This window comes from Cyprinus carpio, unplaced genomic scaffold, assembly GCF_018340385.1.
Source record: "Cyprinus carpio isolate SPL01 unplaced genomic scaffold, ASM1834038v1 S000006739, whole genome shotgun sequence".
Taxonomy (NCBI): Eukaryota; Metazoa; Chordata; class Actinopteri; order Cypriniformes; family Cyprinidae; genus Cyprinus; species Cyprinus carpio.
In genome coordinates this window covers 183133-203225 of record NW_024879338.1, presented here as the reverse complement: position 1 = coordinate 203225, position 20093 = coordinate 183133, and the positions used below count along the sequence as shown (strand labels likewise).

The window sequence follows — 20093 nt, the reverse complement described above, 5'->3', positions numbered from 1 at the left end:
GTGTTCTACACAGTTTTGCGTCATGGTTACAACAATGACATCAACACCCATGAAGTTCTCCTGTTATTTAAAAACTTCTAGCAACAAACAACCTACCTTTAGTATCTTTACCCAAAAAACTTAATTTGCAACATGGCCTGCGCCGTTAGCGGAAGCAGCCTCACGCTAGTGACTCCTACAAGCATAAGTAATAATAGTATTTATGTCTATGGCTACACGAGCTGGAGGCCTGGCTACATGCGGCGCTGCGGCCGGAAGAGCCGCGGTGAAAAGTTGAGCCGAAGCAGGAAGCGAATGAGGTTTTGCTGCGATGAGAACTGGGGCACGACCCTGGCTCATTTGAATAGATTGTACAGATCCGCTTTGTTTACCCTCTGCAAGAATGATTTGTCTGAATAAATCAGTGTTTGCTTCAGGCTTAAACACTATCCACTTTCCGATCGGATAATATATTTGCATGGCTGAATGATACGGGGATGTCAGGGAAGAAGTTGGAAGTCTCGCCGGTTGAGGCGAGGTTCAGCCTCGGCGGTGTGGAGAGTGTGCGGCTGGTCGAGCAGCCTGGTGCTCAGCGGCAGTGACTGGTGGAAAATGAGTGTGCCTAGGGTCGGCAGGTTGTGACGGAGGATAAAAAAAATCCCCAGTACAGGTCTCGTCTTTGTACGGAAAAATGAAGTCTGTGATCTTAAGGCCAAAGGAGCAAAACCGAATGCCGGAAAACTGTCGCAGGATAGAGGTAAGAAGGCTGCATTTATATAGACGTATTGTGCTAGTTAAGATGGTTTGGTATAGGAGTTTTTAATGAGTAAAATTGGTTGATTATCTGATCGTGCTCCTCCCGAACCTTGTTAATAAAACATCATTAAGTAAGTAAGTAAGTAAGGAGTGCCAGAAGGATCTCTCCTAGGCCCTCTGCTATTTTCAATATACATGTTGCCCCTTGGTAATATTATTAGAAAATATGAGAATAGTATATATATTTCAACAAGACCAGATGAAACTTCTTAATTATCTTAGCTAACAGACTGTGTTAAAAAATGTAAAAGACTGGATGACCAATCATTTTCTCCTATTAAATTCGAATAAGACTAAGAAATTACTTATTGGAAAAAACGTTACACAGAATCTCGCAGATTACAATTTGCATCTAGACGGATGTACTGTTACTTCCTCTACAGACAAAAATTTGGGTGTTATATTAGACGGTAACTTGTCTTTTGAAAATCATATTTCCCATGTTATAAAAACAGCATTTTTCAATCTTAGAAACACTGGCAAGTTGCGGAACATGCTACCTGTTTCTGATGCAGAAAAGATTGACTAGACTATTGTATTGCACTGCTAAGTGTTTGTCCTGCATTTTCAATAAATAAGCTACAGGTAGTCCAAAATGCAGCTGCTAGAGTCCTTACCAGGTTAAAAAAATATGATCATATCTGTATCTGTATGATTACCATCTGTATGAGCGCACATCAGTGTGTGATTACTGACCGAATGACCTATCAGTGTGAATGCTGCCTATGAACGACCATAAGAGTGTGACTATTGACTATATGGCCAGCCCTCTGTATTATTACCATCTGTATGACCGGCCATCTGCATGTGATTACTGATTGTATAACCAACAATCAGTGTGAATGCTGTATGTCTGGTAAACAGAGTATGTACTTGACATACAAATCTAATTCTTTTTTTTCCTTTTCTTTTTTTCTTTTTATTACTCAAAAATTATTCTTGTTTTTTTCTAGTGCTCAATTAAATCACTTATACGATGTCTAAGATTCAGTCTATTATTTTATAATTGAAAAAGTATGCAGTGATATGTATAATGACTAAAATAGTTTGTTGAACCCTTACATTTGTAAGAGTTACATTTGGTGGCTATTTTTCTTCAAATAGGTCGTTGGGGGACTAGACATAGTCTCAGAAAAATGACTGCAAGAATCTTCTTCAAATTAGAAATATAAACTCATGAGATATGTGACTTTCAACTCATTACTTTTCTGGACTGCTCCAGGACTGATTTCATGTATTTGTATATGAAATAATAATAATAATAATAATAATAATAATAATAATAGAAAAACACTGTCAGCTGTGAGTCCAAAGAGTGGGGGTGCAGGTGAACAGGTTAAAGGGGTCATGACATGAGAAACCAAATTTACCTTGATATTTTGATACAGAAAATGTCTTTGTATGCTTAAATAAATAAATAAATACAATAAAATAATTCATTATACCCTCAGAAAATGTCTCATTTTGGATCGTATGGGACAAGGTGACATCAGCTAGCCCCAGTCATTTACATAAACACCACACCTACAGTGACACATCGACATAGGCCCTGGCCACTGGCGTTCAGCTTCTAAATGATGAAATGATCACGCTGAATATGAGTGTTGCACCAAAAACAAATAGAAATTACAACCACTGCCGATATCTTATTTACACTGGATAAAGTATACAGATTCGTGTTCACTTTCGGACACAGTCCACACGCTCAAGTCTGTCAGAGACACTTAGAGCCAGTTTTACTAAACAAACTGTACTAAGCAAATTACCGCGAGAGCAATTCCAAAACAGCGCCGATGGGTGTGGAAATTTCTGCCTGTGTTTTACTAACAACCACGCAATTTAAAGAACAAAGATGCAACATCTCATTTACATATCAACCAATCATGCACATGATTTATAAACCGAGAGAACGAATTAGTAAATTGTGCGCACAATTTAGCAAATCGAGGGAACGGAATAGTAATCGTGTGCACGTTTTAGTACAAAGAGGGAATGAATTAGTAAATCGTGCACACGATTTATTTATTTTGTCTTGCATGTCATGTACAGGGCTTCGTAGGTTTATACAGCTCGTTTGCGTCTTTGTGCAGATCTGATAGGATCCCAGCGTAAAGAACAAATCGATAGTTTATTTTGGTTTGGATAATGTATTATTTAGGGTGGTTGATCAGAGGATTTTGTTTTGTAAACGAGGCACAGTGTCATGGAGAGTTCACAAAGAAACCTTTGTTGAAAGATGAAGCAGTACCTGACTGCATCAAACATAAGTAAATTATTTCATATTGATTTGTCTGGAAATTACCATTTTATTTTGATTATGTTGTAAAAAACACTCAAAACATGCAATAGCGAGAAGTTGTTAATATATATATAAAGTTATTAACATTATAAGTAAACCTCAAAGAACATATTAAAATAAAATAAAAAAATCAATGCCTTAAATAGGACTACCAACTATAGCCTATCCCAATTTTTGAAACAGCCCGTTGGATCCATAGGCCAATTAAATATGTGTCTTACTGCCTACGGTGGGGTCCAACTGTAGAAAACAGGAAAAAAAAGCTGCTTTGGTACTCAGTGGAAACAGTCTTAAGGTAAAGTATATATTAAAATATGCTATCTGTCACATTTGCTACTGTGCAGGAACACAGCGCGAGGAACAAGGAGACCAGGAGTACTAAACCAAGGAATTTATTCATATCATGGGAATCACACATAGCACAAGGGGTTTTCATAAACATTACCGGACGCTGGACTAAACACAGAGAACACTATTTATACACAGAACAGGATAATAGGAGTATGAGAAACACCTGGGATCAATAGAAATTACATGGGGAACACCTGGGATGAAATCAAGATACGCAGCACAGGAACAGGAAACTAACCAAATATGGGCATAGGAAACACATGGGGAGCAAAACATACACAAAACACTGAACAGAGTCTGATACTATCAGATATTACTCAATCAATGTCATTAGAGGACAGAAGAATAGAGCAACCCCAACTGCTTCCCGGGCGCTGCAGCAAAAAATGGCTGCCCACTGCTCCGGGTGTGTGTTCACAGTGTGTGTGTGTGTGTGTTCACTGCTGTGTGTGTGCACTTTGAATGGGTTAAATGTAGGAGTAATACGAATAGGTATTGTACCAACACCAGTAATTGCATATAGATTACCTTGAGGAAAGCTTGATATACTCTGAGATAGTTTGTGGTTCAGGTCTAATGTAGGACTCAAATGCAGAGGATAACCATCTTCCCAGTAGCTTGATAGCTGATGTTTGAACTCTATGTACGGGCCAGTGTATAGAAGCGGTGACAGACCACAGCTTATAAAGGTGACTAAATAGAGCTGAACGCAGAGAGAAAGGCCCCAACAGGCCATGAGAGAAAGGCTACAAGAGGCTGTAGAGAGTATAGCTGCTAAGGCCGTAACGGAAGGCCACGAGAGGCAGTGAAAGAGTAGATGTTATTAATAGGTGACACCACCACCAGTATTACCTTAAACAACAGCATTACATTTTAACAAAATGCATACATTTTAACAAACAAATGACTGTATGAGCTATCTAATGACAGGCCACATTATGCTATTTATCACAAAGACAGTGTAGTTCATGTTATGAGAAAAGCCATCACAGGCCAATTTTGCGAAGGACAATAATAGACAGTTATGTAAACAATAATAGTCACTTACCTGAAGGTCACAATAGGCCAAAATTAGCAAAGGCCGCTATAGGGTGAGTAATGTGAAGCCTCGATAGGCCACGTAAAGTGAAGGCCCGATGGGCTGCAATTACATTGATAGCCTGCGTATGTTTCTATAAACTATGCGATGTGAAAGCCTTGTGTGTAGATGACCACAAAAGGTCTTTGTATGTGAAAAACGTGATAGACTGGACATGAGGAGCATGTGAGAAGTAACCACCATGACCTTGCTAAGAGTATTATACTCAGGGGTGCACATAAGTGGTCCGCAGGTCCGCATGCACGACCAACATAAAAAATGGGCTATATAAATAAGTTCTGACATCATATTTGCATACTGACATGGCTGACAGCTGTTAATACACAATTACCATTTTAGATCGACAAACTGTACTATATAAGATTTCTTTTTAAACTGAAAGCATAAATCTAGGCTATCCCATGCCGTTTTCAAAGCACAATGCAAAACTGTAACATTCATTCACTGACGCTCTTTGATCAGCAGCTGCGCTAAATCCGGAAGCGCATATACTTACTTGCCGGCAACCCGCCAAAATAAAAGCCTGCTGATTTTAAGTTTGAAAATTATGAAAACGTTTTTATTTATTTATTTTTAGATGCTTTTATCCAAAGCAACTTACAATTGGGGAATATATAAAGCGATTCTTCTTAGAGGCAAACAAAGAAAATAGTAGTAAATATTAGCATTTTATTTTTAAGTTTACTATAAAATAATTGTATTTGTATTTAATACTAGGCCTACCTTTTATTTTTAATAATATTATCAAATATTATTATCTAGTTTATCATTTTATAAAAAAAAAACTAACTAAATAAAGTGCAATAATTATTATTAACTATTATTAATTATTTTTTTATACTTAATGGGTAATGCTATATGCATGTGTGTGGACCTTGAGAACCAGGCTGAAAAAATTATGTAAACCCCAGATTATACTGTACCTTGAGTTTTACGTGGTGGACGAAGTACACAAATCAAGTACTTGAGTAAAAGTACAGATACGTATCGTAAAATATTACTCCAGTAAAAAAAAAAAATGTACTCAAGTGAAAGTACAAAAGTAAGGATAAAGAATAGAAATATTTGGACTTTATATCTAAAAATGACCTCAACTTAGTACCAGCAAGCTTGTTAGCTAGGCAGTTAGCATCAGCTAACAATATTTACTTATTTTCAGTATGGCTAACTGTCTAGCTAACAAGTACTTGATTTGTGTACTTCGAATAAACAATCATATCCGTCTACTCGGCTAGTTAATCCAAACAATATGAACATTTATACTGTTGATAAACAATATAAAAACAGACGTCACATAGGGCATGCAAAGCATTTTAATAAAACAGTTAATGTTATGGCAGCAGGGAATTTGAACGTGCATGAGTTATTTTATTTAATCTGTGTTATTTTAATGTTTCTCAAAAGTTGTTTGTGAACTAAATCTGCTGTAAAGGCCTTTACAGCAGATTTAGTTCACAAACAACTTTTGACCTAAATATGGTTTTCGGTTACAATAATTAGTCCTAAAATTCGACATTAGTAACTTACCCCAGACAGCAACATAATAGTTTCGGGCCAGATCCGGCCCACATCTGGCCCGCGTGAAACCCATGCGGGCCAGATGTGGGCCGGATCTGGGCCGAAACTGCTTGCTGTCTGGGACTTTTACGGCCGATGCTCTCAATGTCAAATGCAGAAATGTTAATCCATGCGTTTATGACCTCAAGGTTAGACTATTGTAATGCTCTATTGGGTGGTTGTTCTGCACGCTTAGTAAACAAACTCCAGTTAGTCCAAAATGCAGCAGCTAGAGTTCTTACTAGAACCAGGAAGTATGATCATATTAGCCCTGTTCTGTCAACACTGCACTGGTTCCCTGTTAAACATCGTATAGATTTTAAAATCTTGCTTATTACTTATAAAGCCCTGAATGGTTTAGCACCTCAGTATTTGAACAAGCTCTTGTTACATTATAGTCCCCCACGTCCGCTCCGTTCTCAAAACTCTGGAAATTTGAAAATACCTAGAATATCAAAGTCAACTGCCGGCAGCAGATCCTTTTCCTATTTAGCGCCCAAACTCTGGAATAACCTACCTAACATTGTTCGGGAGGCAGACACACTCTTGCAGTTTAAATCTAGATTAAAGACCCATCTCTTTAACCTGGCTTACACATAACATACTAATACACTTCTAATATCCAAATCCGTTAAAGGATTTTTAGGCTGCATTAATTAGGTAAACCGGAACCGGGGACACTTCCCATAACACCCGATGTACTTGCTACATTGTTAGAAGAATGGCATCTACGCTCATATTAGTCTGTTTCTCTCTTATTCCGAGGTCACCGTGGCCACCAGATCCAGTCTGTATCCAAGTCAGATGGTCACTGCAGTCACCACCCGGATCCAGTATGTATCCAGCCCAGATGGTGGATTAGCACCTAGAAAGGACCTCTACAGCCCTGAAAGACAGCGGAGACCAGGACTAGAGCCCCAGAGACAGATCCCCTGTAAAGACCTTGTCTCAGACGACCACCGGGACAAGACCACAGGAAACAGATGATTCTTCTGCACAACCTGACTTTGCTGCAGCCTGGAATTGAACTGCTGGTTTCATCTGGTCAGAGGAGAACTGGCCCCCCGACTGAGCCTGGTTTCTCCCAAGGTTTTTTTCTCCATTCTCTCACTGATGGAGTTTTGGTTCCTTGCCGCTGTCGCCTCTTGCTTGCTTAGTTGGGGACACTTCATTTACAGCGATATCGTTGACTTGATTGCAAATTATTGCACAGATGCCATTTAAACTGAACTAAGCCTGCATGATGACATCACTGAATTCAATGATGAACTGCTTTAACTGTCATTTTGCATTATTGACACACTGTTTTCCTAATTAATGTTGTTCAGTTGCTTTGACGCAATCTTTTTTGTTTAAAGCACTATATAAATAAAGATGACTTGACTTGACTTGACTTTTAGCAGCATAAGTCACGCGCGTGCTCACAAGATCTCCCGGTTCATACTCGTGAATTCGGTTCACTAGAGACTCGCACTAAATGGTTAATTTGAATCAGTGAGTTGTCGACTCGAGAACAGTTGCAATCGGATCATTATAATTCGTAAACAAATCCTTTTGTGCGATTTGCGAAGCGATTTCAAAGGTTCATTGAAAAGACTCAGTTCGTTCATGAATCAGAAACTGCTTCTGCATGTCGGAGCACGTGATATATTATAAGGAGTAAGGATATGTTTTATGAAATGTAGTGAAGTAAAAAGTACGATCTTATGCTTTGGAATGTAGTGAAGTAAAAGTAAAAGTTACTCAAAGTAAAACTACTCCAGTAAAGTACAGATACTTAAAAAATGTACTTAAGTACAGTAACGAAGTAAAGTTACTCCATTACTGACCACCACTGCTCAAGAGCATATACACGGATACATAAACATTCTTAAGGCTAGACTCCTGCGTACGCTTGGTAGAACTTAATCTAACTGCCAGAACCGCAGAGGAAACCTACCCCCCCCCAAAAAAAAGAAAGAAAATGAGCCAGATCAGCAAGACCATAAAAAGAAGAGATACTCAATGTTAAGTGAAGTCCCTGATAGGCTGTGATATGTGAAGGCCACGATAGGCCAAACTTCATACACTGTAATGGACAAACTTACATTTACATTTACATTTAGTCATTTAGCAGACGCTTTTATCCAAAGCGACTTACAAATGAGGACAATGGAAGCAATCAAAAACAACAAAAGAGCAATGATATATAAGTGCTATAACAAGTGTCAGTTAGCCTAAACACAGTATACGTAGCAAGGGCTTTTAAATAAATTTTTATAAATAAAAAGAAAACAGATAGAATAGAAAAAGAATAGAGCAAGCTAGTGTTAGAGGTCTTTTTTTATAATAATATAATAAATGAAAAGAAAATAGATAGAATACAAAAAGATTATAAAGGTAGTTAGATTTTTTTTTTTTTTTTTAATAGAATTAGAATAGTGAGTGAAAAAGTTAGAGGGTCAAATAAAGATGGAAGAGATGTGTTTTTAAGCAGATTCTTAAAGATGTCTAAGGACTCAGCTGCTCGGATTGAGTTGGGCAGGTCATTCCACCAGGAGGGAACATTTAATTTAAAAGTCCGTAAAAGTGACTTTGTGCTTCTTTGGGATGGCACAATCAAGCGATGTTCACTTGCAGAACACAAGCTTGGCATATAGGTCTGAAGTAATGAATTTAGGTAAAGGGGTGCAGAGCCAGTGGTGGTTTTGTATGCAAACATCAATGCCTTGAATTTTATGCGAGCAGCTATTGGTAGCCAGTGCAAATTGATAAATAGAGGTGTGACGTGTATTCTTTTCGGCTCATTAAAAATTAATCTGGATTAATTGTAAAGGCTTGATAGAACTGGCTGGAAGACCTGCCAAGAGAGCGTTGCAATAGTCTAGCCTGGACAGAACAAGAGCTTGAACAAGGAGTTGTGCAGCATGTTCGGAAAGAAAGGGCCTGATCTTCTTAATGTTGAATAAAGCAAATCTGCAGGAACGGACAGTTTTAGCAATGTGGTCTGAGAAAGTTAGCTGATCATCAATCATAACTCCAAGGTTTCTGGCTGTTTTTGAAGGAGTTATGGTTGATGTGCCTAACTTGATATTATTACAACTTACCTGATGATCACCATAGCAGAGTTATGCAAAGTTCCACAATAGTCCATGTAATGTGAAGGCCGCTACAGCCAAGTAAGACCGAAGTCAATAGATATGAGGAAACAGAATGAACCAACACCAGTAGATGCAAAAATTAAATAAAACTTGATTATAACTTAAAGTCCGCATGAAATCGAAATTGACTTACTTTGCTTTACTAGCGCACATTGCTAGTCTTGATGTAAACAATTAATCCGTGCAAGTTAATCCACTAGAACTCAAATGGAAGATGACCTTGTATACATAAGCTTGATAGAGCCTGTGTTCATAATAGCACCAGTCCAAAGAGTGACCTGTGTAAAGATGAGGTGAGAGCCACGGTTCTCTGCATCTGCAGCCATGGAATCTAAATGATTGCATTGTAATGGAATGCCAAGGTTAGTAAAATGATCAAATTAAGTAATTAAGTTTTATGCAGAAAGTTTAAAAACACATAAGCATAAATATCGGAACTGTAAAACAGAACTATTCTCTGGCTTAACTCCCACAAAAGCTTGATAGACTCCATTTAACCATGGGAACCCAACGAGTGAACCTTCAAAGAACCAGATTGCATGAAATACAAGAACTAGGACAAAGATAGAAAAATAAATCTTGATACATTACCCTTGCAAAAGGATAAGAACGCATTACATTTAACAACGATGCCTTACTAGCCAATTAAACTTCAATAGCTATTGAATCCTGTAAAAGCATAAAGAAAGCCCTTACACAAAGATTTTTGTAGAACTTTAAAGCATATGTTACACTGTCCAGACCTTTAAAGTCACGGGGCGCAAACTAAATTAACAGAATTGTAGTAATTATAACCTCCAAGTCCAAACATTGATGAAGTTTAGGAGTAAATATGGAGAAGAAGTCGTCTATAGATAGGAAGTACATAAAAACATCGGACTATAGAAAGGCCTTGACGAGTGCAAGTGCCAAGATAGAATACTTTAATGCTCATCACACAGAAAAAAGTGTGCCAACTAGATATTTGTCAGAGCAAACTAATGCCACATAGCTAAGTTAGAGCTAATTGCCTCAATATGTGTCCTGATAATAATAAAAGAATTACAGATTAGATGAAAGTATGATGAAATGCTTAGTTAGTCAATATATTGTGCATTGGGAAAACTTTAGTGTTTGAGCATAGCAAGAAAACGTGTCCGTTTAAGTTCATGCTATTATTCAGAGGACGCTCGTGCAGAAATAGACAGCGAGGACCTCTTTGCAGTAATGGTCTACGCAACAGGAGAGATTTAAGTCGTAATACTTACCCCATTCCAGTACAAGGCATTCAGGAATTATTGTAGATAGATGCAAATGGAACAATGACTGAAGAAACAAAGACATGATTAAGACAACAAATACCTTACAGTGTGCTAGACATAGCATATTTTACAGAAAGGAATAATGCGAGCAACAATCTTTATCAGTATCAGTATAAAGATTGTAAGCCTTTAATAACGAGCCTCAAAATGCCTCATTACAAAAGAGTTGTTCCAAACATTGAATGTATTTGTTTGATCAACATCTTAATTATGCAGTGCTAGTCTGCTAGATAAACAAACAATCACACAACACTAAGCGCTTTATCTTAACGTGTGAGTAAATAACCTTGCAGAGAATATAATTTATGCCCAAGCACCACAAGTACATAAAACAAAAATTATACTTATAATGGTGTAGGCTGATGAAGTGATGAAGACGAGATGCCAAAGGAGACCGGCAGCCTTGTTTCTGACTGCAGGCCCGGAGAGACTTCATGCGTGCAGGTTCACGTGAGCATACAGATGAAATATTTTGTTGATTGAGACCCAAGCAGCGTCAACGCGACAGCTCGGAAAGCACCGTCGTTGCCAAGTCTGCGCTTTTTCCGCGGAATTGGGCTATTTTAACACTGTTGCTGTGGGTTGCTTTTCATGTCCGCGGGTTGAAGTGACCCCAATACGTGATATTTAGTGCCTGGAATGCAAATTTTACCGGGGAACGCCTCTTGAAATGCGATTGGGCTAGTTTTGAGTAGCAATTGGTGGTTTTGAGAAAATCTGGCAACCCTGGAAAGCACTCGGAACTCCGCCAATGTTTCACATTCTCTGCCAAGACAACTCTGAAGCCTGTATATCATCCAACACTACCAAACAACTGCAAACATTCACCGCGACACCAGAGCAATGCCGATGATGCAGTGTGCATCTTGAGAGGAATGTCAAACTCACAATCGTTTGCAGGAGACGAACTTAACTATATGCAAGTACCAGGGAAAGTCACGCAATGAGTCAAGCGACAGTTTGAACAAGAAACGTCACGGCAGTATCTGCAAACACAATGAAGGTTGAGTAGAGGGCTTTTATATTCCTCGTGTTGAGTGCCGATTGGCTAGATCTAATTGTAATACGTGACGTGGCATTAAGTCTTCCTAGTAAAACTTGCGCTGACGCTTCCAATTCTGAGACGCATGAGGTTGTTGAGATTATTATCTTCTCTTGTGTTGTTGTTTTTTATCTTGTCTGACTGGTTGAAGGCACAATATAACACCAGAGAGAAGAAAATACCAAAGATTGTTGGTGCCATCGTTGTTTGACACCACTTCGAATTGGGATGGTGTCAGAATATGAGCCATCATATTGGACAGTACCCTGCATGTCTTCATGGAAGGATACAGTCATCCTCAGGAGCTTGGTTGGGCTCCCAATCCTCTGAAGAACTTCAAAAAGCCCATGCCTACTATCTGAATCAAAAGCGTTTGTCAGATCAATGAAGGTAGTGTAGAGTGGTCTCCTCTGCTCATGACACTTCTCCTGCAGTTGCCTTAATGAGAAAATCATATCAATTATTGATCTTCCTGCTCTAAATCCACACTGTGCTTCAGAGTACACACATTCTGCAAGTGATTGCAACCTGTTGAGAACTACTCGGGCAAAGGCCTTCCCAACAGCACTCAGAAGTGATATCCCTTGATAGTTATTGTAATCCTTTCTATCCCCTTTATTTTTATAAAGTGTGATGATGTTTGCATTACGCATGTCTTGGGACACTGTCCCTTCCTCCCAGCACTGTAAAAGGAGTTCATGGAGATAGTTGAGGAGAGCACTCTTCTTGCCAGCCTTAATGACTTCTGGAGGTAAGCCACCACTTCCAGGAGCTTTACCACAAGCTAGAGAATCAGTTGACTTATTGAGTTCCTCAAAAGAGGGTGGAGCGTCAAGCACTTCCATAACTGGCAGCGGATTTATGTTCTCAATCATTGCATCTGTAACTACAGTCTCTTTTGAGTAAAGTTCCCGATAATGCTCTGAACATCTTTTCAACTGCTCACCACGATCAGTTATGATGTCGCCCGAAATTGACTTTAGGGGTGATACCTTAATGATGCTTGGACCAAAAGCCTTCTTAATTCCCTCATACATTGTGTGGATGTTGCCACAGTCAGCAGAGAGTTGAATGCTCTCGCAGATGTTCAGTCAGAAATCATTGGCACATTTACGAGCAATCCATTTGGTGTCATTTCTATCCTTCCTAAATGCTGCAAGAGCTTTCACTGAAGCCTCTTTCTTATAATTAAGCAGCACTGCTCATTTTGCTCTGATAGCCAGATCGAGAACAGTAAACCCCGCCTGGAACCAGTCTTGGCTCTTTCTTTCCCTCTTTCCAAAGATGACTTCATGAATATGCTTCCAGCTTTCTTCGACATTGCTAGCTGGACAGTCTTTAAGGGCTTCTTCAATAGCATTGACAAAATCCTCACAATTGAGGTCAAGCTGGTGCCAATGTTTAGATCTGGGATGTCTCCAAGATACCTTATGCTGGGGCTTGGTAGAGAAAAATATGTTGGTTATGCATAGATCGTAATATGAGCATAGCTCTAACAGCCTCTGCCCATTTTCATTTAGGTTGCCAACACCAAAATGGCCGATATTACAGGGCCAGGATTCATAATTGGCTCCAACGCTGGCATTGAAATCTCAGAGCATGTATAGGCGTTCAGTTACAGGATCCTCTCTGATAGTGATCTCAAGCTCCTCGTAAAACTGATCCTTAGCCTTGGTTTCAGAGCAAGCTGTGGGAGTGTAAATGCTCAAGATGTTTACTGGACCTGTAAAGGTTTGGAGGCGAAGAGAGAGGATTCTAGGTGTACCTTTGGAAGGGAACTCAACTGATTTCAATAAAGAGTTTTTTATTGCAAAAACCAATGCCGTGCAATCTCTGCTCCTCTGTTTTTTGTTTTGTTTTTTCCTTTCCAGAAGACTGCATATTCCTGTTCTTTGATGCTACCAACTGATGAGAGTCTGGTCTCTTGCAATGCAGCAATGTTGAGCATCTTAAATTCACAATCAGTGATGGCTGTTTTCCTGCCATCATCAACCTGTACAAGGTCAACATCCAGGCCTGTGCACAGTGTCCTGACATTCCTACATGCTAATCGCAGGATTGGTCTTTCTTTCTTTCTTCTTACTTTGTTTGGTGCCAGGTTTGCAGTCTGCTCTTCAGTATTTGCCCTAAGCTCCAAGCACCCATTGAAGCAGGCAGACTGTGGCGGGTCAGCACATTATTGACTGGGGACCAGTGGGACGACGATGATCTCTCCTACCATCAGATGCAGTCTGTAGCGCCTGAGTTTATGCCAATCACTCTAGGCTTATAACTCATAACTACCACCTCTCATGTTTGTTCTGTTGCTGTTAGCAGTGGCACTGGAGTGACCTCGCCAGGGTGCAAGCCTGGGCAGAGTGCAAGAGACGCCTTCAGGGCCCCACTCCTGATTTATAAGGTTTACTCCTCTACACTTGGCCACTCTACCAAGCAGAATGCAGCTGCCGGACAACAAAGGTGCTATCTCTGTCCAGAGCCCCCTTCACCCCTTACTATGTTTTATAATATTGTTAATACTACTGTTATACATAATGACAACTCTGTCTTTTTTCAACAGTAATAGTCTCTCTGTCTCCCTCTCTTTCTCTCTCTCTCTCTCTCTCTCTCTCTCTCTCTCTGTCTCTCTCTCACACACACACACACACGTTTGTTTCTGTGAATTGTGGAGACTTTTCATAGACTTCTGTTACTTTTATACTGACCAAATGATATTTTCTAACCCACAACTCTAAACCTACCCCTTACAGAAAACCTGTTTGCTTTGTTACATTTTCAGATAAACATCATTTACTATTTTTAATATTCCACAGGCAAGTCCCCACAATGTAAAAAAAAATAATAATAAAAATAAGGTTTTACTATCATCGTGGGGACATTTGGTCCCCACAATGTAGCATAAACAAGAACTAACACACACACACACACACACATTGGGTTTCCATGTCTTATTGGGATGTTCCATAGATGTAATGGTTTACACACTGTACAAATACCCTAACCCTACTCCTCACACGTGTTTTTTTTTTTTTTGCCATTCTGTTATTATAATAATAATTATTATTTAAATTTGTAATTGTTTAGTTTATATTATATATAATGAGCATTCTGTATTATTCATAAATAGGACCAAAAATGTCCCCACAAGGTAAATAAATTACTAGAACACAATAGTGATAAAATAGAAGAAAAAAAAAAGAAAAGAAAAAATATTTATTGACAGCATTATTTAGAGAGAGGCCAGTGGCACCGCCTGCGCTACAAACAAAAAAAAAAAAAAAAAAAAAAAAAAAAAAGGGGGGGTGGGGGGGGGCTAGGAAATATGATAAATCAGTGAGCTGCTTGAAGAGTGACATAAATAAAGAGGGAAGGATGTGGGTAATTCTGTATGTTTGTTTGTTCTTGTCTTATAACTATATATGTGTAGCTTTGATGGCCACTTCAGGTACTTGTAAGCTACAGGGGCACTTCACATTAAATGGGATGTACCAGGATGGAGACCTTCTAATTGGTGGTCTGTTTGAGATTCAGAGGTACCTCAAAGTATTTCCTGAGCTGAGCTTCAGAACAGAGCCAAAAATTCCACGCTGTGAGCTGTGAGTCTGTGAGCTGTGAGACCACACCAACTGAAGAACACTTCAAGATAATAGATGGGGAAATTTTGTAAATACACTGTAACTTGTCAATGATAATTTAGTCTAAGCAACTGATATCATGTTACATGATGGATTACAGGAATTAAATCATTCACTGCATATGTTAAATTTGCTTATATTATTATTATTATTTAATTATTATTATTTATACAATTTATATTTGAACAGAATACAAAAACATATTGTATTAAATTGAAATGTTATGTAACCTTTACGTAATATTTTATTATATTTTCTACTGTTACTGTTAGTATTACTGTAGTTAATGATCTAATTTTCCTTTGTATTGTCTTCTCACTTCTATATGACAAGCTTTCAGCAGGCATTAACAATGGTTTTTGCCATCAATGAGATTAATTACAATCCCAACCTGCTGCCTAACATGACACTTGGTTACCAAATCTACGACAACTGTTTAAGGCTTGGAGTGGCATTTCGTGGTGCTACTGCTCTGGTTAGTGGGACAGAGGAGACCGTCTCTGACCTCAACTGCAAAGGCCCACCGCCTGTGATTGGAATCATAGGTGATCCAGGCTCTACCCATTCCATTGCAATTTCCAGTGTCCTTGGGCTGTTTCGACTCCCTATGGGTTACAACAGTAATATTATATATATATATATATATATATATATATATATATATATATATATATATATATATATATATATATATATATATATATATATTACCCCCTTTTTTGTCTATCACATTTGTCAGATTTGTTTCCATAATGATGATTTGGTTATCAATTAAGCCATTCTCATATTTTCAATTATAATAGCAGACCACTCTGCAAATATCAATTACTTGCTTCACACACACTTTTTATTTGTTCAACTTCCTCTCACCTTTCTCTCTCTTTCTCTGCTCTCTTCTAATTAGATTAGCTACTACGCCACCTGCTCCTGTCTGAGTGACAGAAAAAAGTACCCCTCTTTCTTCAGAACAATCCCCAGTGATGCCTTCCAGGTGCGGGTTATGGTTCAGATCTTGAAGCATTTTGGATGGACCTGGGTTGGTCTCATCTACAGTGATAATGACTATGGCATCTATGCTGCTCAGTCATTCCATCAGGAAATGCAATTATTCGGATATTGTGTTGCTTTTTCTGAAATCCTGCCCAATGATAACAACCCCATAGTTATTCAGCGCATAATGGGAATGATTCAGACCTCTACAGCTAGAGTTGTGGTTGTTTTTTCTGCTTCATCCTTACTGATACCTTTGATGAATGAGGTGGTGTTGCAGAACATAACAGGCAGGCAGTGGATTGCAAGTGAAGCTTGGGCCACGTCACCTGTATTTCGCACACCACGTTTCCAGCCATTCCTGGGGGGCACAATGGGCATTGCTATCAGGCGTGGAGAGATCGAGGGGCTTCATGACTTTCTGTTACGTATTCGTCCCAACAATGATCAAAGAAATGATATAGTGAAAATCTTCTGGGAGAACATATTTGGGTGCAGTTTTGAAACTAAGGGTAAAAGGACTGATGTAGAGCAAGTCAAAAAGGTGTGTACAGGACAAGAGGATCTGAACACAACAAACACACCATACACTGATGTTTCAGGATTGAGGGCATCGTATAATGTGTATAAGGCAATTTTTGCCCTGGCACATGCACTTCATGACCTGATGCAGTGTGAGGAGGGGAGAGGACCATTCAGTGGGAACAGATGTGCCGACATAACCAACCTGAAACCGTGGCAGGTAAGACCCACATGTATAGTGCATTTACTTTAGGCATATAGAAGAGCTGAATGTGGAAAAGCAAAATATGTGCTATATATTAATTCAAATTTCATATAAAAATATAAAATCTGTCCTGTCTACAAACTGTATAGCTGGTTCACTATCTACAGAAAGTGAACTTCACCACAGGCTTTGGGGATCATGTGTCATTTGATAAGAATGGAGATGCTCTGTCCATCTATGATGTGTTGAACTGGCAGCCGAGTGCTGATGGATCAATTAAGCTCCACAAGGTCGGTGTAGTAAATGAAGGAGCGGCAACAGGGATGGTTCTCACACTCGACAAGGATGCATTTTACTGGAATTTTGAAAAAGCAAAAGTAATTACCTTTGAATGTTAAAATGTCATCTTTTTGCAGGTATAAAGTCTAAAGAGTAGTTGAAGCTATGATAAGACAATTGTAAATAAATTAATCGACAATCCAAGCTAGTCATTATGTAAAAGGCAAACACATGACTGATAGCAGTTGATGTCTCTTTTAGCCCCCACAATCAGTATGCAGTGAGAGTTGCCCCCCAGGAACCAGACGAGCCACTATAAAGGGCTTTCCTGTCTGCTGTTTTGACTGCTTGCCATGTGGAGATGGAGAGATTTCTAATACAACAGGTGAGGAGATTATTGTTGGCAAAATCTGAATCAAATTTGAAAGATGTCCTCTTAAAAATCTCACCTTCTGTCCTTTGCTTGCTCAAAGATGCTATTGAGTGCACAACATGTCCAGATGAGTTCTGGTCCAATCCAGATAAGGATCAGTGTGTCCCCAAAGAAATAGAGTTTCTATCCTATGAGGATCCTCTGGGCATCTCTCTGACCACTGCTTCCCTGCTTGGCACCTTCATCTGTGCTCTTGTGATGATCATCTTTGCTCTGCACCGTAACACTCCCATAGTACGAGCCAACAATTCAGAGCTTAGCTTTCTGCTGCTGTTGTCACTCAAACTGTGTTTCCTGTGTGTGCTACTGTTCATTGGCCGGCCACAGTTGTGGACATGTCAGTTAAGACATGCTGTGTTTGGTATAAGCTTTGTCCTGTGCATCTCCAGCATCCTGGTGAAGACTATGGTAGTAATAGCCGTGTTCAAGTCATCTCGACCAGAGGGCAAAGGAGCAATGAAATGGTTTGGAGCAGCTCAACAAAGATGCACAGTTCTGGTCCTAACAGCCCTCCAGGTTGTGATATGTGCAGTCTGGCTATCAACTGCCTCTCCAACACCCTATAAAAACAACCAGTATACTCGCTCTAAAATAGTTTATGAATGTGCTGTTGGCTCAGTGGTTGGTTTTTCTATGCTGCTGGGGTACATTGGACTGTTGGCAGCAGTAAGCTTCCTGTTAGCTTTCCTTTCAAGAAATCTTCCAGATAATTTTAATGAAGCCAAGTTCATCACTTTTAGCATGTTAATCTTCTGTGCTGTGTGGATTGCATTTGTTCCAGCATATGCGAGTTCACCAGGGAAATATGCAGTTGCTGTGGAGATATTTGCTATCCTGGCTTCAAGTTTTGGATTACTGGTGGCCATATTTGCCCCAAAGTGTTACATCATCCTATTACATCCAGAGAAAAACACTAAAAAAGCCATCATGAGAAGAGAAGCACAAAATAAATAGTTTTATATTATTGTGGTCAACCATTTACAGACAACATTGGTGACCTTTTTATTTGTATTTACTTTAATTTTGAAATCTGAATTAAGTTGATATTGTCACAATTATATTGTTACAATTTTTATGTGGAAACAATTTAAACTCCATCAGCCTCTTTACAATGTGATAAAATTTAAACACACACACACACATTAATAATTAGACCTAAAATAGAGACAACAAATAGAGAGGAAAAACATAACATTCTTGGGACCAATTAGCTGATATTTATCCATTATCTAAATGCACGTTGTTTATCTTATTGTAAACAGTTCATCCATGCATGTGTTTTCAGAATTTTTAATCAAAATGTCATAACTTGGTCTTCTGGTGAAATGGTTTCTCTTGGTTGACATATTCCGGTCTTCTCCAATCACGTTTCCCTAATTTTCTTAAACCACACCCACTATCAACTACAAGCTTGCATTCAGATGTCCCTCTATTGTTGAATCTTACACCCACATATCAAAATCCAACTATTTTTATTCTTTGATTAGCATTTCTCAACAGGGAATTCAGAGAACAATGGTCTTACAGCAACATTTTGAAAAGAGTTTGTTCACAATTCACCACAAAATGAGCTGAAACTTGTAACTAATACTCAGAATATAAATAGGCAAACATGTGATTTACACCTAATTTTAATGGGGGGAAAAAATGAATTACAGAAAGTGATAGTATTGCCAGATCTTGCTAAAAAAAAAAAAAAAAAAAAAAAAAAAAAAAAACAGCAAACCAAACAGCTCCACCTCGGGCTGTCAGAGCTTGGCCTAGGCAACCGGATCTCCAAGCTCCACCTTGGACACTCCTTCTTAGCCTGCGGAACCATTGGCTCCACCTTGGCTCCTCACTCTTTTGTCTCCACTGTGGATTGTCATCCCTCAGCCTCTGCTTTGGTTGGTCATCACCCTAATTTTGCCTCGGGCTTCCGGACCTCTCTCTACGACTCAGCCCTCCACACCTTTTACTCCACTCTACTCCTCCTTCCCTGTGGCTTCACCTTTGTGAAAGTATACTTTATTGCCCTCGAAATGAGATTTGTTATAGACTTCATGATGCTGCAAAGACCAAAAAAAATCACAAAGACATCAAACATTACCACATATCTTCAATGCCAACATACCATCAAGCTTAACTGTCATTAAACAGTCACAAAGATACAGGTACAAAATAATTAACATATCTATTTAATTTACAGAACTCCATATCTTCTCCCAGAAGGAAGCAATTCATAATGTAAATTCTAAAAATGAGATAGATTAGATTATTGAAAATATTCTGCACCTAATTTAGCATCTCTTAATAGCTGATTAAATTAATTCTGGACATTTTGGTTCTGAAAACCAATGTGTTATATATAGTAAGGTTTATTGTAGGGGTTAGTGATCACCTTCTTTAAGGATTCCACATTTTCTGTACAAAATATAATGTTGTCCATAATTACTACGTTTGCTTCAT

General features: G+C 38.8%; 1 protein-coding gene across 1 annotated transcript; it reads left to right on the top strand.

The window, feature by feature from the left end:
* The first annotated feature begins 14905 nt into the window (after positions 1-14905).
* LOC109065071 (extracellular calcium-sensing receptor-like) lies at positions 14906-18599 on the top strand. Its single transcript, XM_042755640.1, has 6 exons — positions 14906-15175; positions 15533-15825; positions 16120-16948; positions 17083-17310; positions 17474-17597; positions 17686-18599. The coding sequence occupies exons 1-6, from the start codon at positions 14954-14956 to the stop codon at positions 18597-18599; spliced, it is 2610 nt and encodes an 869-aa protein (XP_042611574.1). The 5' UTR covers positions 14906-14953.
* The last annotated feature ends 1494 nt before the right edge of the window (positions 18600-20093 follow it).